Raw genomic sequence first — 17,894 nt, forward strand, 5'->3', positions numbered from 1 at the left:
CCGCGTATCTCGGAACGTTAATTTTGGAGAAGTACACGTAGGTCCCACCACGGCGCGGCAAGTGTCGGAATAAATAAAAATAATAAATAAATAAATATAAGAATGCGGAGGAGGCAGTTCACGGACTTTTTTATAAAACAACCCTCTAAAATTTTAAAATTTATAAAATAACCCACTCAAAATTTTATTTGTAAAACTAACCATCTTTTCGCCATCGGCGGCACGTCAGAATTTCTTTTAAAGGCGGTGAATCGTTCACCACGTTCTCCTATTTCTTTTAAAGACGGTGGATCGTTCACCGCGTTCTCCCATTTCTTTTAAAGACGATAAATCATTCACCGTTTTCTCCCATAACTTATTTACTGTTATTTTCTATATTCCATATATAATCCTAACAACCACATAAAAATTCTAACAAATTACATATAATCTTAACAACCTTTAAATCCTAATAATTTATCTATGTAATTTCATATAATCTTAACTGCCTTTTATATAAAATTATATGGATAAATTATTAGAATTTAAAAGTTGTTAAGATTATATGGGATATAGAAAGAAACAGTAAATAAGTGAAAAGCGGTGAATGATTTACCGTTTTTAAAAGAAATGGGAAAAAACGGTGAACGATTTACCGTCTTTAAAAGAAATGGGAAAAGCGGTGAACGATTTACTGCCTTTAAAATAAAAGAAATAAGATAAAATGGCGAACGATTCACCGTCTTTATAAGAAAATCCTGACGTGGCGCCTACGTGGCGAAAGGAGGGTTAGTTTTACAAATAAAATTTTTACATGGTTATTTTGCCAATTACAATTTTTTAGAGGGTCATTTTATAAAAAAGCCCCTTATTATACGTACTAAGGCGTAGATGATAAGTTTTCAAACTACTGGTCACAGTAATCATCGTTATCGAAATAATAATTTCAAAAGAAAAAAAAAGCTATTAAAATGCAAATTTTTAAACTTAAAACATGTATTTGTAAATGACTTGCAAATCAGATCTTATTTATTTATTTATTGTTAAGAAATTGTGAGACCCCAGATAGTCTTATATATAAGATATAATAGGGCTAAACTCTTAACCCGGCTTAAGCATTTTGGGTGGTTGTAAGGTCCAAGAGGTTAAGAGAGTTAAGCGTGCTAGGACGAGAGTAGTCCTAAGATGGATGACCCCCTGGGAAGTCGGGGCGTCACAGAAGTAGTACACAGAAGTTAGAGACTCAGGCTTTGCATCGCATCAAAAAAAGAAATAAGTTTTGCCAATTGTGCACAGGAGCCCAGAGTCAACAGAGGAATAAAATATACATATATTTTTTGCCGGCTTATTATTTTAAAAAAAAGGACAACTACAAGAACTAAACTACAAACCAAGATAATAATTTCTCTGTAAACTTATTGAAGTCCTACAAATCCTTATCCTCCAGTGATATTGTGACTAGAATATACTTATGCTGTTTAAGGTTGTTGTTGTTTGATTCTCTCTCAAATAGCTACATCTGAATATGATTCCATTATGAATAAATANTATATATATATATATATATATAATTGAGCTAGAATACTTTTATAAGCACCAATGTTTTGGTACTTCTAAGTTTTCAGCTCTTGGATCTACTCTCCAATTATTAATACCCTTTGGATCAAATACTATTCCACCTACTACCATCACTTTAATTCTATATCTCTCTATCCAATAGTTAAAAACTCAAAAGCACCAAGTATATATATATATAAAAGGCCCAAAAAAAAATAATTATATAAATTTACACTTGAGGTGGCGTCCTACTAGTGGTCAAAATGCGGGACCCGTATTTTGATTGGCCAATAGGAAAATCACATCTCAGTGTGTAAAGCTGTGTCCTGTTTTAGTAGGATCAGCGATGAGGTTAACGGAGTGCGTTAGGAGCGGGAAGGTGGGAACAGAGAGAGAGAGAGAGAGAGAGAGAGAGAGAGAGAGAGAGAGAGAGAGAGAGGGGACGCTAAGTAGGGCCTACCCCGCATTGCGCCTATCTTAGGCTACATTCACACCAAATAATTATTTAATTAGAATTGGTATTAGTACTACTTTACGTATCCCTATTAGTACTCTAATAAATTGTTAACTAAGAATATTCTTTAGGAATTTAAAGATGAATTAGTACAACATCACAGCTAATTAATGAGAAAGCAAGGCATTGACATATACTAATAAATCCAAAACTAGGAGGATCAATCTTCTAAATTAGACCGAATTTATTACACATGTCATATTTTTCGACCATGCAGGCCTGAGGTTCTGGACTAAACCAAAACTTAACAGAAAATAAGCGTGCAAATTTACGCGCAAATGATCTTTTTCTTTTTTTCTTTTTTTTTTTTTTTGAGAGATAGGTAACACGCTACCTACTTTGTTTATTTCATTTAGAAATAAACTTAGCTGGAAATGTGAATCAACTAGGATTCGAACTTGGGTTTCGGATACCAACCACCAAGCCCTTTGCCACTTGCTCTAGGGACGGTCGGTAATAATGGTCTTTTTCAATCATAATAATGGTAAGATACTCTGAAGAGTAATGAACAAGTGTGGATCAATAGTTTCTCTTCATGCTTAAATATTATTCAGAACGTGAAATAAATTCTTTATATAATTTGATGGGCATATAGTTTAGGGTGCGCGAAGTTTAATTCATTAGTTAATTGACTTTTTGGGGAGTTAAGTTCTTAATGCGTACAACTAAGGATGGTTAGTTCATGATGACCTATAAACTCCAATTTAAAAGTCAACTATATATTGCTAGGGTAGGTATAGATTAGATACACCCTAGCATTGTTAGGAATTTTATATTTTGATATATTCGNACAAAATTTTATTTTTTGAAGATTTTTTAGTATGATATATTTACAATATTGGTCAAACTATTGCCAAATAATTTTAAAATCTTTCGAACTTTTTAATTTGACTAATGCCACATGTATATTTTTATAAGCTAGGTATAAGATTTATATCCTACAATTCTTCCGCCGATGAAGTAATACTATATATATTAATAAATTTTATAATGTTTTATAAACTAGCATAAGTGGCAGTATTTAATTAATAAAAAAATATAAATTACGAGAATATAACCATAATATAGAAACTTAAGATTGAAATTCAATTACTAAATTATATAATTCAGAAGACACTATTGAAGTTATTTATAAGTAAAATATTTTTGATGGAGAAAATAGCCCATGGCTTTAGAAAAGGGCAAGTATAACGCAACGGTGTCATTAAAATCGGCATCACATCTTTAATAAGGTTGGACCGGGTCCTCCGCCGTGCTCGTTACACTCTCCCGAGAGTTCTCAACCGATTCCCCGCAATTGTGGAATACTTTATATATATATATATATATATATATATATATCCGGCTGTGATACTGTCGATAGCACCAAGCACTTGATGCTACTGAGATTTTCGCCGTTAGATGTAACCCTTTAATTATTTTTACCCGTTGGATTATACTATTCAACAAACAACTCAGTCAACCCTAAGAGGCTTACATCATCGTAATCGTACATTTCTTCATCCAAANAAATAAAAATGTAAGGCACATGTTCAATCTTTACTTCTCAAGCATGAAGCACAAAGTCTTCGATTTTGTTGGAACTCAAATTTGGAATATATGGGCTTGTTTTTCACATGAAATAAATGTAGAATAGAATAATCTGTCATTTACAATTTAGGATCCGTACTCTCTTTTCCCTCTCGTTAGTTGATGCGCGTTAGTTCTTTCTTAGTATCATTACCTTTTCATTTAATCTGAGTAAAAACATATAGCACAAAGTGTCTGACCTCAAATATAAACTTTAATAAAAGACGTATATGTAGGTTTGAGGTGAACGAAACTATATTAAGAAGTTTCCACCAAATTAAATATTATTTTACAGTTAGGCCTGAGACAAAGAATGATCGTTTCTAGTGTAATTGGCGAAAGTTTTGATACCTAGTGCTCAATATTTTAAGTTCGAAATCTAATTATATAACGTTTGAAGCTAAGTTTATTTCTAAAAAATAAACGAAGTAAATATCATACTATACTCTTTGAAAAATAAAAAAAGACGATAATGACAGGGAAAAATGAAGATACCCAAATTATAAACGTGCAAAAGGAATTTTGGCATGTGAGTAGTAATACTCCATACCAAGGGAGTTTAAATTTGCAACTCTTTCTTCTCATTGCATGAAGTCGTGTTTGATTAAAAAAATAATAGCTAGCTAACTATTTTATTTATAGCGAAAAATAAATCTATTTACAGGGCGAGACAGCAAGGCCTTGTTAAAAGGGTCAGAAAGAAATAAAAAACAAGCATATAACAAAATTAAGAATATATTTAAACCGTATAACAAAATTAGTGAGATTTGTGAGTTTGATTTGCATCTATGTTTTCCGATCAGAATTGCTAGTTAATTCAGAGAGTCTAATTCATTCTTTTGAGTTCAAATTCTAATTCGCATAGTCTCTTTAACTAGTTGCAGGATATTCTAAATATCTTAGCTTTTCAATTTATTACTTGATATCTAAGCCATAAATGTCTAATAATTACAATTTTTAGAATGCGAACTACTTAGGAACTAAAAAATCGTATTTAAATTTAAAGTTTCTAAATATGAGTTTTTGAGCCTGGTCCATGGACCTACATAACGGGCTCTCGGGGAACCTATACTGGGTATACAATGGGCCCAACAAGCCCATCTTCTTTTGGGCTTGGCTAAATATATTTGAATACTATTTTTAATGGCATTTCAATCGCCGAAAACTACATCAAAAATTCATGGAAAAACTTCAAATACCACATCTTTGATTTCACACTTTCTCACTTTAATATCTTATATGGTTTAAAATATATCACTTTTATATTATGTTGTTTTTTTTTTCTTTTTATTATCCCCTTCTAGTAATTTTTTTCGTTAAATTAGTGACAAAGTTAAAACTAAAGAATACTAAAATAAATATTTAATAAATTATAAATAGGATATTTGAAAATTTTTGTATATAATTTAATAAAAAGTTAACGGAGGGACTAACGAAAAAAGAAAAATAAAATCGTAGGATACTAAATTGATACATTTTAATATATAAAAATACCAAGATGAAGAAGTACGAAATCATATGAATAATATTTAAAGTTTACTCAAAATTTATTTTCATTTTGATCCGTCTTGAATAAAATAATAAATAAAAATAAAATAAATAGAATAAAAATTAAACCATTCAAATTTCCTTCCGTTAGGATCACAGGATCTGCTCCATTTGTATCCGTGACCGTGCATCTAAAAAGTTGACTTGCGTGCGAGAGTTAAAGATCCCGTTATGCAATTATACCCAGAAGTCCGTTTCCGTTCCCGTTCCCGTTCCCGTTCCCGTTATTGCAGTAAACCCGATATTGAGGATCGGGATCGGCAGCAGCTTCTTCCTCGTCTCCTTCTCATCTCCATCTCCTCCTCACCGAAGAAACAACGAAGAGAGAGAGAGAGAGAGAGAGAGAGAGAGAGAGAGGCGACGCTCGAAGAGATCGCCCATGGCGACCACCGCCTCCGCCGCCTCCGCCGACGCGGTGGCCGCCGCCGACTGGGACGAGCTCCGCCGCGAGGCGCGGCGTCTCGAGGGCCAGCTCGACGTGCGCCTCTCCTCCTACGCCAAGCTCGGCGGTGCGATCTCGCCCTCGACCTCGCAACCCTAGTTTCGGTCTCCTTCCCCCTTCTTCTCTTCTTCTCCTTCGCATTGATCTCGGTGTTGTTGTTGGCTGTTGTTGTTTGCGATCGATAGGTTACTCGGATTCGAGGAGCCCTACGAGCGAGTCCTCGCAGTGGAAGTCGATGGAGATGGAGATCCAGACGCTCTTGGAGAGGCTCGTGGACGTCAACGAGGAGATGGGGCGGTGCGCCGCCGCCGCCGCGCCCGCCTCCTCCATCGCGCAGAAGCTCGCCCGGCACCGCGACATCCTCCATGAGTTCACGCAGGTTTCGATTCATCTTACATCCCTTATCCCGTTTCCTTCTTTTTTTGTTACGAATCTAGATAGGATTTGCATGCAAAAGAGGATTAGATTTGGAGTCGAAAGTGAGGGAGATCGAGATGTTGTTGACATTGTGCAATGTATTGACTGATTGATGGTTTCACTACTAGGTTTGCACGTTGGGATAGATAGCATAATGGAGGCTTTGAAATATCTCTATGGAGTTCATATTTGATCAAAATCACACTCCACGGATTGATAATGAAAATGCCAACATATGTGTTCTATATCTCCTGATAAAAAAGTAAGTAGTTATTCTGCGAATTTTGATTAACCTTGCTTACCAAAGAAGTACAACGATAATAAAAAAGTGTGTAGGTTGTATAAGTTCAAGGAGACTATATTACTGAGACTACTAGTTTATGAAATCCCTCAATCAAGATCAGCTTGGCTTCTACTTGCGCCCAAAGATTTGAGTATTCTGGTTTGGTAGATTTCTTTTAAGAACCTCATTGTATAATTGGTAGCAAACACGAAACATTAACTGTGTTGTGTTTGCATCCATGGAAAACAACACAGTTCTATTTGATGTAATCTTTGGTGTTTATAATTTAATACAATGGCAAACAATATGCTGAGGTTCAGTTGTTTGGTTAAAGCAACTTTATTATCTCTTCTGACACCTGCGTAAGTCCTAATGAGTTTTTATGCTTGTAAACCAAAGCTTCAAATATAGGCTCTATTCTCTTTTGAAACTAAGGTTTCAATGCTTTTATGATTTTCAAAATTCAGATAATTTTTACTAACTGTAGAAGACTTCCTGAGTGAAAGGTAAGAAATTAGGATAATAACTAGGCGTAGAAAAAAAAAGGCTAAATTCTTAATCCAATGATGGAAAATTTGCTACATGAATTGGCACCAACATAAATTCATCCCTGTTTTTCGGTCATAGTTGTAAGCAAGACTAAGATTTTCCCAATTTTGGACCATATTAAGACCTCCTGGTTAAGACAAATGGTTTCCATTTATATTTGGAGCTATGCTGCTCTTGTGAAACTATAATAACCTATCTTAACAGCGCACATCACGGTGGCGGATTGATTCTTCACAGCTTGCCCAAACATTGTAGTATTATCTATATTTCTTCTTTGTTTGATGTAGATTTTGAGGCTCATTGTTCATTTTTCTAATATGACATGTCAGGAATTCAAGCGTACTAGGGGAAACATAACATCAATGAGAGAGCATGCTGAACTTCTTACCTCAGTGCGCAATGACATTAATGAATATAAAGTAAGTTCCATGCTTTTTTTTGGCAAGTAGTTCATTTGTTTCATTACAACATTTCACTAATCAATGAAATTAAATACCAGGCGTCCAGCACCATGCAGTCGGCGCCAAATCTGTTAAGAGAACGTTCCGCTATACACGGAAGCATTATACAGGTGATAAGCAATATACTAGATTTCAATACTGATGATAGTCTTATTGAACCATATATTGTCGGTTGCAGATTGATGAGGTAACTGATCAAGCTGAGACAATAAAGGCAGTATTGGCAGCTCAAAGAAGCACTTTTGGCGATATACAAGGGAAAGTAAAGCAACTCAGCGACAGATTTCCTGTAATCCGTGGTCTCCTAGGTATATAGCTTTTTCCCTATTTTTGCAGAAACTGGAACTTACTACCATATTCAGAGAAAGCAGTTATACTCTAGTTCAATTATGAATTCCTTGAACCTTTAACGCAGGGGCTATCAAGCGTAAGAAGTCAAAGGATACTCTAGTTCTCTCAGCTGTTATTGCTGCGTGTACGGTGTTTCTGTTAATTTACTGGATTGCCAAGTGATATCGAAACCTGACTTCTTACTCTCATTTGAAAAGGTAGGATCATTGTTTAAAACAAGGGCATTTTTATTTCCCTCTCTCTTTTAGTTATTGTATTTCTGTTCAAACTTTTCTATTCTTAGTACAAACACCTATTGACAGGCCCAAGCTCTTTGGTGCAATCTTGGTTGCAAACCTCGCAAAATACCCACTCTGTCTTATTATCTAGCTATCGAACACTGGCTTTTCGAAGGCACCAGCATTCATCCAGTTCTTGAATCATTGTTTCGAAGCCCCTTTGTTTTCTGAACTTGTATGATAATCGTATCACCTAATGCGGGTGCCGTGAAGAAAGAGTTGGAAGCCAATCACACTTTGCATTTGTCGATGTCACTTCTTCTGTCCCTCCCGACAACCTATTTGTTGTCTGCATTCTTTCTTTATGTTGCAGTTGCCTGAAAGTGTCAACTTATATATATATATATATAATGTAATGGATAGCTCGATTTTTTTTTTTTTCACCTTTACATTAGATATAAAGATTTGTACTAGTTTACAGATAAGTAATTGATGACTGAAATCTAGTTACAGAATTCGCTTACGGTGCCGAGTGTAAAGAGTTTTTGCTACATTCCTTGGGAAATTTCAAATGGAATACTTGTTCTTTCCCTCTTTGAAGGGTTTTTTTTTTCACAATGTGCAGAAAACTAATAAATTACGCAGATATCATAAGACACACTCAGACTTGTGTAGTCATATAGGAAAAGAAAACAAAAACCAAATTGTTCATTATTGTTTGTCATTCATTACAATATTTGGATCACACAATGTTCCTTAAAATTTACTACACTCTTTTACAATGTTTCTGCGTGATTTGTATCTACGCAATCATTCACTGCTGTAGGGGAGAAACAATGCACTCGCTTCATAATCTCGAGGTTTACCGTCGAGTTCTTCTTCTCTAAATGAGTTAGTAGAGATCTCAGCAGCTCTTGGGGGCACTTGTCCAGTTCTGGATGCCACAAGGAGTACTCGAAGGCCGGTTGCTGGGCTCGCTGGAGCTCAACGCAGGGCTCCTTTTTGCGACCCGTGTTCTTGCCGCTTACGTAGTCATCGGGGGATGCGACTTGCTTGATGCTGCCGCTGTTCTTGGCACCCAAGTACAGCTCAATGAGCTTCTCCACAGCAGGCTGATCCTTCGGTAACGTCGTGGGTTCGCTGGTGCTGTTAGGTGGGTAGCATATCATGCAGACTTGAACTTGACACAGGATTGAGAGCTCAGATGCCTTCTTGAGAAGTCCTTTTAGTCTCTTACTGGAGGATTGGCTCTGAGCTCTTTTCTGTTTACTGCTGCTAGCAGGTTCCATCATGTAAACAAAGGATTTAAACCGATGGTTTGGAGGGTTTTCCTGGGTTATGATCCTGTGACAAAGAATACATAAATTGGTAACTATAGTTTTGAAAGCAATGAGTGTACATGCTGGGCATTATGAAAAGATATTAATTATTATATTGTTTGTACAATTTTAAGTTATATGTTTCGAAATATAAGAAAGGTTAAATTATACTTTTAGTCCTCAAAAACTATTGAGTCCAATGGTACTTTGAATCTTACACTAACATTTGTTCCGGTTATTAGATGGAATTTTTTTAGATTGTTACACTCAAGCCTTACTAATGTGGCGTCTTACTTATTACTACATCACCAATTATAATATTACTAGTGTTGAACCCGCGCTTTGTCGCGGACAGTTTTAATACTAATATATGCAAACATACACGTTGCGTGAACAATTTATTTTTTAAACAATTCTAAAAGAAAATAATTTTAACTTTTGTTTTCGAAAAATTATAAAGACGGATTAAGTATAAATATTATAGAGAAAAGAGATTTAGATGAGACCTGTGAGTCGAGGTGTGCGAAAGCACTATCCTAAACACAAGATTGCCCCTCCACGTGCAAGATTCCGGTAATCACTTCTAACGATACAACGACCATCTTTCACCCCGTCTGCACGTTTTCAGAGTTGTGCGGTAATCACTCCTAACGATACAACGACGACCTTTCACCCTGTCTGCACGTTTTCAGAGTTGTGCAATACGAACCCAAGTAGCTCTTAGAGATCTAGCAAAAAATATAAAATAAAATGTAAAACTTAGTGTAAAGAAAGGTGAAGTTCAGTGCATGAGAGAGGAAGAAGAAGCAATTGGAAAATTTTCTCAAGATTCCAACCTCATGAGTATAGGTTCTCCTATATACACACTAACACACACCTTAATCAAGATGAAAATTTTGTCCCTTTCCAAGGTAAAGAAATGAGGATTTTGTCGAAAACAATTTAGATAGATTTGATACCTTCCCTTGCTACCTTTCCGAGGTGAATTTGGGACTACCTTTCCGAAGTGAATTTGAAAAGATTTGGTACCTTCCCGAGGTGTAATCATTGAATAGATTTGGTACCTTTCCAATGTGGATTTGGAAAGATTTAGTACCTTCCCGAGTTGGATTTGGAAAGACTTGGTACCTTCCCGAGGTGTAATTATGAACAGATTTGGTATGGGAGGAAGGAGAGAGAGGAAAAAAAAAGGAGCGGACATGTGTACAGGAGGGACAGTCAATTAGTTTATTTATATGAATCATATTACTTTCATATCAACGGTACATCATCATTAAATCAACTAAATTATAGTACAGTTACTTAATTGCAACAATCAAACTCTATTTCTAGTTAGAACATACCGCAAATTAAAATTTGAGGATCAAGCTATCACGACCTCATAATTTTAGGAGCAAAAGAGTAACTTAGCCAATAATAAATTCCTTTCTAAATAGAATGCATAATGTCGCAACAAACAAAATTACGAAGTCCCTACAATTACAATAAAGTAAAAGTTCTAATAAGTTGCAACCACAAAAGAATCTCTTCCTATAGTAGAGAAGTAACAACTAAAATAAGTTATTCTTCTGACATTCAACCAAAAGAGCAAAAAAAAAAAAAAAAAAAAAAAAACACCATCGCATTGAAGTCAGAGAGCTCGAACGTTAGACATTAACGTATTTCGAGATTCCTGTCTTTCTTCTCTCGTCGGGTTCAAATCAAAAAGTCTCTTGTTTTTCAAATTGGTTTTTTTCTTGTTTCGGATGGTTTAGAAAAAGGAAATAACGGGGGTAAAGTTCTCCTCGAATGTATCATAAAAGAAGGGGTGCGCAAGAGAGGCAAGAAAAAGCTACAAATCTATTTTGTAATTATCAATAACACGTTGTTAGACAAGTAAGTTACTGATAACAAGGGAATAAATTGGCTTAATTATGTCGGAGAGTTTTTTGATTGAAGGTAAAAACGCTTTATTCGGGAGAGTTTTGTAGTACTGATTTACCATTAAACATTGCCCGCCAAAACAAAATTTAAATGCATGATCTATTTTGTCCATCTTTAAGAGAGAAAGAGGAATATAGAAGTTAGGGATAATAATTAGAAAAATTAAAAACGAACAACTATTAAATATTGATCTGATTATCAACTTTTTATTTTTCATATTTATACTATGTATCTATTTATCTTATTACGTCTATTTTATTCAAATCTAAGGTTTTCTACTTATTAGTATATTTTTTGAAATTATCTAAGGTTTGGTACATATTTACAACGACGCAAGAAAAGGGATTTAGCAAAGTAGTAAAAGATCTATGGAAGTCTGTCTTTGGAGTATAAATTTTAACAGTTTAGGGCTGTGCATCATATGTCTCCGGATCGGGGTATTTTTGTATAAATATAGATTATTAATGATATATTTTCTTATTTTCTAAGAAAATAGTATTATATTTTACAATAATGAGTAGATCTGAGTTTTGCCGTATATTAGGGTGTGCGGTTTGAATGGGGTTAATTTCCATGACAGGAATTAGTAGATAATTCGTGTCAGGGAATCATCACTGTTATTTGAATTTAATCTGATACTGTAACCATATGATTAGTAACTTAAGCATCACAATGTTGGTGGCAGGCTATATACCGAAAATATTAACGAGCGGGGTGGAAGCTATGTTGTATATACTTATTTCGTAGGTTATACTTAATTCTATACAAAATTTACAAGTATGATTCCTTCCGAACCTCCTAATCCTCTCGAATACGTCATTTTTTAAAATTTTTAATTTAAAATTTTAAAATTATCCAAAATTTAACATTCAAAATTTTAAATTGAATTTTTAAATCTTCAAAATTTTAAATTTTAAAATTTTTAAGTTTTTCAAGTTTTAAGTTACAACATTTTTAAATTTAAATTTAAATTTGACAAAATTTTTGGTTAGTTTTAAATTTCAATTTTTAAATGTTCGATTTATATTTTAAATTTTAAATTTTAAATTTAATTTTTATATTTGTATTTTAATTAAAATATTAAAATATTAAAAAATAAAAAATTAAATTCAAATTTTAAATTATTTAAAATAAATTTTAATAAAAAAATTATTATTTGTAAACAGTAAAAAAAATTGCCAAATATGACTAATAAGGATAATTTTGGAATAGATTACATTTTGTTGTTAGGATTACTGAATTTTATAAATTGAATTAAACATAGTAATGTTATATACACTACAATCCACTGTTACATTACTATATTAAATCAAATGCGTTAATGCTATTAGTAGTAATCTTATTTAAAAATTCAAGATATCTAAATATATCGAAATAATCTGTAATATTACGTAAGGCAAACCAAACGCACCGTTAGGGTATCAAAACACAACAAAAAAACCACATATAAAATGCTATAAATTTGTTGCGAAAATAAAGAGCCATACACGGATACACCCCAGTGTATTATTACTCCATAAAAAATAATAATAAAGTGCCCAAATAGGTTCTAAGATGAAGGGACCTGAATTATTAGGTTGGGAGCCCAAAAATCAGATAAACAGCACTCATCATCTTTGGTTTACTAAAAAAATATCTTGAAAAATAATTTTCTGACTAAAAAAATATTTTTACTAACGGGACTAGATGTTTCGGTTTTGGTCGAATTAGGATTCAAATCTTTTTGGGTTCTGACTCGAGCCCAATTCTTTTTAACGCTAGCAATGAAAGGAAAAACCTTATCCACATGCAGCAAGACCATAGTACGTGTGGCTTAAAGCACTTGCTATACCTGCACCTAAAACCAGAGAAAAGAATAACATATGCGAGAGAAAAAAAAAAGAGAAGGAAAAAAAAAAGCTTAAAATTGTCCGGACGAAGGGCTGAGAGAGCATCAGGAATGGCTTCCACAGCTTCCTCATTCCTCTCCCCAGCTGGTCTATCAGTCCAAGGCTGGGCAATGAAGAGAAAAGCCGGACGATCGAGCCGGTCGCTGTCTGTAGCCGCGCAGCAGCAGCAGCAGCAGCAAGAACTGCTCCAAGAACAAGAACAGCAGAAGCCAAGTGATCAAACCAGCTTGCCGCAGCAGCAGCAGCAGCAGAAGCCGGCAGCAGCAGCAGCTGGTGTGCAGCAGCAGCAGAAGCCGGCAGCAGCAGCAGCTGGTGTGCAGCAGCAGCGGCTGGCGAAGAGTAAGAACATGAGCAGGGAGTACGGCGGGCAGTGGCTGAGCAGCGTCACGCGCCACGTGAGGATTTATGCGGCGTACATCGACCCCGTCACCCACGCCTTCGACCAGACCCAGATGGACAAGCTCACCCTCCTCCTCGACCCCGGCAACGAGTTCGTGTGGACCCCCGAGGCGTGCCAGAAGGTCTATTCCTGCTTCCAGGAGCTCGTCGACCATTACGAGGTAATCGCAGATACCCGCTTCGTCTTCGAATCACCGAGAACTTTTACGATGTTTTCATTTGGCTTCCAACCTTTTCATTGATCCAATTCGGTCCCTAAAACCTGTACAGCGTTGCAATCTTACCCTTTTCATCAAATTAAATATCAAATTGGATAAAAATGCACTCTCGCAATCATCATATAAGAAGCTTAAAACTTGTTTAGCAACAATGAGATGATGAGAGGAAAAGAATTTCACCCAATTTAGCTGAGAAATTTTAAACCAAAAGGGTAAGATAGTAATGAATTCAAAGGTTCGAGGCTAATTATATCACAAACTACAAAGGTTGGGGGCCAAACTTAAACTACACAAAAAAGAAAAATGAAGAAAAAGGTTGATCTCCAAAGTAATTTACTTGAAAACTGATTGAGATGAAAAGTGTCTATGATGAAGCACAGAAGAATCAGAAGCTAAAATCCTCCAACACAATCAAAGGAACAACTAAAACAACAATTTTACCAACACAATCAAGAACGCCAACACAAACAAAAGGCGTCAAAATTGCACCTGCATCTAAAAACAGCATTTCATTTATTTCACTTGTTCATACTTTATCATTATATTCTCTACTGTTTGGCTAGCTCAGCAGTGCTAGCTCATACAGTGTGACTAACAGATTAATTTCCTGGTGCATAAAAGGGAGCTCCCCTGTCGGAGTACACGCTCCGTTTAATAGGTTCGGACCTCGAGCACTACATACGCAAGTTGCTCTATGACGGGGAGATCAAGTACAACATGAATGCGCGGGTCCTCAACTTCAGCATGGGAAAGCCGCGTGTCAAATTCAACAGCAGCCAAATCCCAAATGTACAATAGAATGCCATAAACTTCGTAATCTATGATTCTGATTGATGCGAAAGCAAAATGTATACACATGGCGCACCAATCATTAACAAGTGCCCAAGCATGATGTTACTAGAAACGAAAATCCCAGGTTGAGCATATACATTTACAAAAAGAACCATAGCTTTTAACCCCGATAGTTAATTTATACTGATGAGAGGCCTGATTTATTTACAGAACAAGATAAAGATGTCCCCAAACTCATCTTCCAGAAAATTTCAATTTGAACTCTGGTGCGAAACTGTTTTCTTGCAATCATTGTAAGGCACTGACTTGTAGCTTGTGGATGCAGCCACCCAGGGCATAAATGCTCCTTCATGGCCAACATTCTACAGAGAAATATTTCATTATCAAAAAAATTTGCACAACCGGAAAATGAAGTCATACCAAAAAAAAAATTGCCATCAAATGACATTAATAACAACAACATTAACATAGCAATCCAGGTTAATGTAACAAAGTATTTTATTTTATTTTATTTTTTTATGTTTCACTTATAGACTACCAACAGCAAGTTGCGTACACTAAAAACTAGGTGACTAGAAGTAATTTTTTATAAAAAGGGCTGCATTGCAAATAATAGTATCTGTTTTGATGATTCAGGTGAAGCTGCATGGTACCCAAGGATTAGCCTGATAAACATATGCAAAAATTCAAACAATACAAGTACTACAAAATTTCAATCAAGGGGAGAACTAACAACATAGCCCAAATTATGTAAGCCGAAGTGATTAAGATTAGCAAGCAAATCTCATATATCATCTCGTCACTTCCCAACATTTTCCAATATGGGACTATTGGAATGTGAGTATAGTAGAATGTGTCACATATGCGAGAATACTTGCACATTTTTACAATTTAGTAAATTTTGTTTTTAACTAAAGTTTTATACACCAAAAGTTCTCATTACGGTTAGGCACGATTGGCACATGCAAAGCGCACCGGCATATTATGTATAATTGTGCAGTATCAGTACGTGTTGAACACTAGCACATAAAAGGGGTTCAATATGTGTGGCAATCTAACATATGCCCGTACTGAACATTCCCAAGCCACAGCACTAAATTATACGATTAGCACTGGTATCTAAGTGATTAATCACTTACGGCAATAACGATTGATCCTTAGTATGAACTATAGCTTTCAATCTTGGAACAAATCCTTTACATTTGATATCCACCCCCAGCATTTACACATCAAGTCATCAGCTAAGTTTTTTGCCACAATATCAAATAAATGCGCTCTGTTATGCATGTTAATGACATAAGTTTCTGCTAACAAAACTTATTCCACTAAGATTCTCATCATTTTCACTCTCACAATGGATAACCAAGTCCCAAAGGAAAGAGCCTTCCAAGGTACTCCATTGGGTATATAATGCCTCATCTCGAAGGGGACGCTAGTTTCAGTTGAATACCAACCTATTATCTTTTAGTTTGAAGAGTTAAGATTTGTAAGTTGTTTGTATAAATCTCAGTCCACATGGAATGTTTACCCGAAGTAAGTTTAATTATAGCAAAGAGCTGTAGAGGGAGAGAGATGGAAGCAACCAGAATAGTAGAAGTTCTTTTCCTACAAAACCAAACTAGTCCACTCCAATTTTGGGCAGTTAAGTAACTTCTCAAACTTAATAGCTTTGTCTAGTGCTAAGCTTCTTTGATACTCACAATTGGGCATTTAAATAATCCAAACCTTGGTAGCAACTGGCATTTCAAAAGTGCTCTTTGAAGAATTTCTAATCAAGGTACTGATAAATATCTCACAAAAACCAACAGATAATTTCAAATTCACAAAAACAGGATGCCAACACAGTTCATTCTGAAAATCGTACCTGTAACCAAAAGAAGAACCCTCGCAACAGACTCAAGCCCCTGTGAGGATCAGCACATTCCATCTGTCTGGCAAGATCTGTAATTGGCAGGGAAAAAAGAGTCATCAGCCGTTCTTTCAAACATTTGAGTTGATACAAAATATAGGAAAAAAAAAAAAAAAGAGATCGAGGCATTAAAGTTTGTTCTGAACTATTGAGGACGTGTTAGTTATACAGGTAAGATCTGTGGAAGTTTAAAATAGACTAAGCACAATCAAGGACATTTGCTGGAAATATAAGAAACAGATAACAAGCCCCATATCCAACTCAAGATTGGAGTGGTGACAGGCAACCGAACTTTAAAGGAGACTTCAGAGCTCTCAAAAGCACCATATTCTAAAATGGGTCACACAAGCATAGAGTTTATTTCTCATTAATGATATACTGTGAATAAAAGGATAATATGAAATAATAGCATAATAAATTCTGCCATTTCTTGAAATAATATACTTGTACTGAATATATATTAAATCAAAACTTGTTACTGGAAAACAACTATAAACGGATATCTAGCTTAAAGAACTGTAAGATACCTGGAGATTGAAATGCATACACCGTATAAAACAGTAAAAGAATTAAATAATTGAAAACAGAAAAGCAAGCAACCTATACATAGACAGGACAGGGAAAGCTTCATGTAATACACTAACACCTAATTTATTTATCGTGCAAAGATCTGGCCAGGACTTGGGTGATATATCGAAAGACAAACATTAGGATGAATGGAGAAAATTTGAATGCCCCACAGGTAATGATAGTCCTTTTCTTCTTGAAAACTAGGCAAAGCTGCATGTACCTATGGGTTGCATGTGGTGAGAAAACGAAGCCCTGCACGGCCTATATCTTTTGTGCAGAGTACTTAGCCATGCAGCACATGTTTAAAGCACACAATAAGTATCATTTCATTTTCCAGGACCATATGCCATGTTACTTTTATTGGATTGCTTGTACCGCAGAAAACTTTGTAGAATGTGAGCATTATTGAGGTTTACTAGGCCACAGATAATTGTGAGCTTGCATTGAGCTAAAATAAAATATTAGTCTCAATTTTGTCCTTTTCTTCTCTTTTGAAGGCTTAGTAATGAAGCTTATTCTCCAATTCGCACATCGAGATACCATTTATGTACGCAAACCTAGAAAATCATCGAGAAACAAATATAATATAAGAGAAATAACTAGCTATCGGACATGAACAATCTAACATATGTAGGATGCAGAAGAGCACCTGAAAATATTAAGTGTTAAATGTTAGAAATTTAAACAGAAATGACATGCACTAGGAGAATTTACCTGGGTAATGATCAAAATATGAATAGCCCAACGCATTTGTTGAATAAGGTATGGACATGTTTCGCAACTCCTTGAACTTCGTTATACGTATGCGACGAGTCGCCATTGCCATAAGATCATCATATTCACTCTGATCGAATGGCTGTCGAAGTACACTCATCAGCCTGCTCTTGAACTCAGATGGTACCCTACCAAGGATCTCTTCGGGACAGCCATCGTTTTTCAAGGTCTGTAGCCCCACGATGTTATTAAGAGTAACAGTAACAATAACAT

General features: G+C 35.3%; 4 protein-coding genes across 7 annotated transcripts; 2 read left to right on the forward strand and 2 right to left on the reverse strand.

Annotated features, from left to right (window-relative positions):
* LOC109708325 (Golgi SNAP receptor complex member 1-2-like) lies at positions 5,347 to 9,340 on the forward strand. 2 transcript variants are annotated; one of them, XM_020230036.1, is made up of 7 exons: positions 5,347 to 5,676; positions 5,795 to 5,988; positions 7,188 to 7,277; positions 7,358 to 7,429; positions 7,498 to 7,627; positions 7,735 to 7,867; positions 8,715 to 9,340. In XM_020230036.1, exons 1-6 carry the CDS (start codon positions 5,547 to 5,549, stop codon positions 7,830 to 7,832), a joined length of 714 nt encoding a protein of 237 aa, XP_020085625.1. In that variant the 5' UTR covers positions 5,347 to 5,546; the 3' UTR covers positions 7,833 to 7,867; positions 8,715 to 9,340. The 2 variants fall into 2 exon arrangements, with proteins under 2 accessions (XP_020085625.1, XP_020085624.1); XM_020230035.1 differs by lacking the exon at positions 8,715 to 9,340 and adding an exon at positions 7,973 to 8,503 and having other exon boundaries at positions 5,348 to 5,676.
* On the reverse strand, positions 8,665 to 9,177 carry LOC109707824 (agamous-like MADS-box protein AGL103). The gene has a single exon (XM_020229353.1). It carries the CDS (start codon positions 9,175 to 9,177, stop codon positions 8,665 to 8,667), a length of 513 nt encoding a protein of 170 aa, XP_020084942.1.
* LOC109708288 (NAD(P)H-quinone oxidoreductase subunit M, chloroplastic-like) lies at positions 12,965 to 14,609 on the forward strand. 3 transcript variants are annotated; one of them, XM_020229965.1, is made up of 3 exons: positions 12,965 to 13,257; positions 13,300 to 13,579; positions 14,258 to 14,609. In XM_020229965.1, exons 1-3 carry the CDS (start codon positions 13,070 to 13,072, stop codon positions 14,432 to 14,434), a joined length of 645 nt encoding a protein of 214 aa, XP_020085554.1. In that variant the 5' UTR covers positions 12,965 to 13,069; the 3' UTR covers positions 14,435 to 14,609. The 3 variants fall into 3 exon arrangements, with proteins under 3 accessions (XP_020085554.1, XP_020085552.1, XP_020085551.1); XM_020229963.1 differs by having other exon boundaries at positions 12,965 to 13,254; positions 13,297 to 13,579; XM_020229962.1 differs by having other exon boundaries at positions 12,965 to 13,579.
* LOC109708289 lies at positions 14,444 to 17,886 on the reverse strand. The gene is made up of 3 exons (XM_020229966.1): positions 17,622 to 17,886; positions 16,293 to 16,369; positions 14,444 to 14,790 (listed from the first exon to the last, which is right to left on the reverse strand). Exons 1-3 carry the CDS (start codon positions 17,779 to 17,781, stop codon positions 14,680 to 14,682), a joined length of 348 nt encoding a protein of 115 aa, XP_020085555.1. The 5' UTR covers positions 17,782 to 17,886; the 3' UTR covers positions 14,444 to 14,679.

This window comes from Ananas comosus, linkage group 3, assembly GCF_001540865.1.
Source record: "Ananas comosus cultivar F153 linkage group 3, ASM154086v1, whole genome shotgun sequence".
NCBI lineage: Eukaryota > Viridiplantae > Streptophyta > Magnoliopsida > Poales > Bromeliaceae > Ananas > Ananas comosus.

Excerpts from the sequence above, each read along its gene's own strand:
- LOC109708325 (XM_020230036.1), top strand. The coding sequence starts at position 5,547 with ATGGCGACCACCGCCTCCGCCGCCTCCGCCGACGCGGTGGCCGCCGCC. Across the intron at positions 5,677-5,794 it reads CTCCTACGCCAAGCTCGGCG|GTTACTCGGATTCGAGGAGC; the intron begins GTGCGATCTCGC and ends TGCGATCGATAG. Across the intron at positions 7,278-7,357 it reads ATGACATTAATGAATATAAA|GCGTCCAGCACCATGCAGTC; the intron begins GTAAGTTCCATG and ends ATTAAATACCAG.
- LOC109707824 (XM_020229353.1), bottom strand. The coding sequence starts at position 9,177 with ATGGAACCTGCTAGCAGCAGTAAACAGAAAAGAGCTCAGAGCCAATCC.
- LOC109708288 (XM_020229962.1), top strand. The coding sequence starts at position 13,070 with ATGGCTTCCACAGCTTCCTCATTCCTCTCCCCAGCTGGTCTATCAGTC. Across the intron at positions 13,580-14,257 it reads AGCTCGTCGACCATTACGAG|GGAGCTCCCCTGTCGGAGTA; the intron begins GTAATCGCAGAT and ends GGTGCATAAAAG.
- LOC109708289 (XM_020229966.1), bottom strand. The coding sequence starts at position 17,781 with ATGAGTGTACTTCGACAGCCATTCGATCAGAGTGAATATGATGATCTT. Across the intron at positions 16,370-17,621 it reads ATATTTTGATCATTACCCAG|ATCTTGCCAGACAGATGGAA; the intron begins GTAAATTCTCCT and ends TGCCAATTACAG. Across the intron at positions 14,791-16,292 it reads GGTTCTTCTTTTGGTTACAG|AATGTTGGCCATGAAGGAGC; the intron begins GTACGATTTTCA and ends ATTTCTCTGTAG.